A 1,566-nucleotide genomic window follows, 5' to 3' on the forward strand; every position below is an offset into this window, starting at 1 on the left:
GTGTGTGTGTGTGTGTGTGTGTGTGTGTGTGTGTGTGTGTGTGTGTGTGTGTGTGTGTGTGTGCTGAAGGTCAACAGACGATCATGCTAAGCTTGCTAACTGTTCCACCCTCTGACTGCTGCAGGGGCGTGTCTTAGAGAGAGGCTTTTATACCAGAACACAGCCGCTGTGACGAAACCGTGGAGAAGACACGTCATCGTGGAGAGCCGTTAACCAATATGCAAATTAGCCTGCAGTATCACTGCTCTACCCATATGAGCAGCAAAAACACATTTTTAGACCAAATATTACAGATTTAAACAAATACGCACAAAAACATCAAAATTAGCATAGAAACAGTACTATATAACATTTTAGACACATTCTAGACAGTTTATCAGCTAAAAAAAAGTTAATTTGGGGGTAAGTTACTCTTTAAAAACCATCCAAAGGTTTGTAGGATATTTTGCTAACAGACAGGAAGAGTTAACTCAAATCATCAGTGGCAAAGTTATGTTTTGGGGATTGTTTTTTTTTTTTTTTTTTTTTTTTTTTTTTTTTTTTTTTTTTTTTTTGGCTACCACCACACCTGATTTTAGCTCAATATCTGTAAAATTAACTGAGTTACAGATATTTTAGGTCTTTGCTTTGCTGTGGTGGCCATCTTGTTTGTGGCTGTTTTTATTTTTTTAAAAAAAAGGCTAGTTTAGTCATTTCATTGGCTAAAACACAAATAATAATTAAAATCTATGCGTGCTAGCAGGTTTCGTGTCTCTGAACTCCACTCATTTTGCGCAGCAGTTTTTGGGGGAAGAGGAGCAGAATGAAACATGGAAACTCACCGTTTCTGGGTCGTTTTCAAAGACCTCCCTGGCCTCCTCCTTGCTGCACCTTTCCTCCACACACTCCCTCTCCAAGTGTCCTTGCTTCGTCTCCTCGAAAACTTGATTCGCTCTCCGGTGTCTGCTCAGGAACTGGTTCGCCTCTTCGGGGGACATCAAAACTACGAGAAGCAGGAAGGTGGGGCGAAAAAAATAAATAATAAATAAATAAAACAAATTAACAAGTTCGCTAACCTTCACGAAGAGACACGACGAGCTAACTGTCAAAACTATATTAGCCAGCTAGCTGAGCTCGCGACAGGACTAGCATGTCAGTGTTTACTTACAGCTGTCGGAGCAGCGCGCCGCAAGGATTAACACCAGCAGGGCAGCCGAGGAGAGCCACCTTTTCTGGGTCAGCCGCATTGTTGGAGACCGCTGAAAGCCCGGGGAAAACTTTGTTAAGGTCCGCAGGTACGGTCAGGTAACCGTTAGCAGCTCCTCTCTCGCAATGTTTGTTTGATGTGTTAAAAACAAAAAAGAAATCAGTGCGCGAGCTCACCAAAAACAACAACAACCACGCGGGCAGTTAATGAAATAAAAATAAAAATTACTCGACCCGTTTGTGGTTCGGTTCGGCTGAGCTCGTTCCCATGATAGCGGCGGTGTCTGCGTGTGTGAGTTAAAGCGGACCGGGTCTCAGCAAGACAGGAGTTTGTAATGATGCAGTTTTCATCCAGTCACCTTCATCACTACCGAATCCCGC

The 1,566-nt window shown here is 43.0% G+C and overlaps 1 protein-coding gene across 1 annotated transcript in view; it reads right to left on the reverse strand.

Moving 5' to 3' along the window:
- The window catches only part of gas6 (growth arrest-specific 6), a 22,457-nt gene extending 20,891 nt beyond the window's left edge, over positions 1-1,566 (reverse strand). The window contains exons 1-2 of the mRNA XM_014003042.1: positions 1,148-1,566; positions 822-982 (exon numbers count right to left, since the gene is read on the reverse strand). Of these exons, the coding sequence (XP_013858496.1) occupies positions 822-982; positions 1,148-1,226 (240 nt within the window). The 5' untranslated portion in view covers positions 1,227-1,566. The remainder of the gene's footprint in view (positions 1-821; positions 983-1,147) is intronic.

This window comes from Austrofundulus limnaeus, unplaced genomic scaffold, assembly GCF_001266775.1.
Source record: "Austrofundulus limnaeus strain Quisiro unplaced genomic scaffold, Austrofundulus_limnaeus-1.0 Scaffold16, whole genome shotgun sequence".
NCBI classification, from domain to species: Eukaryota; Metazoa; Chordata; class Actinopteri; order Cyprinodontiformes; family Rivulidae; genus Austrofundulus; species Austrofundulus limnaeus.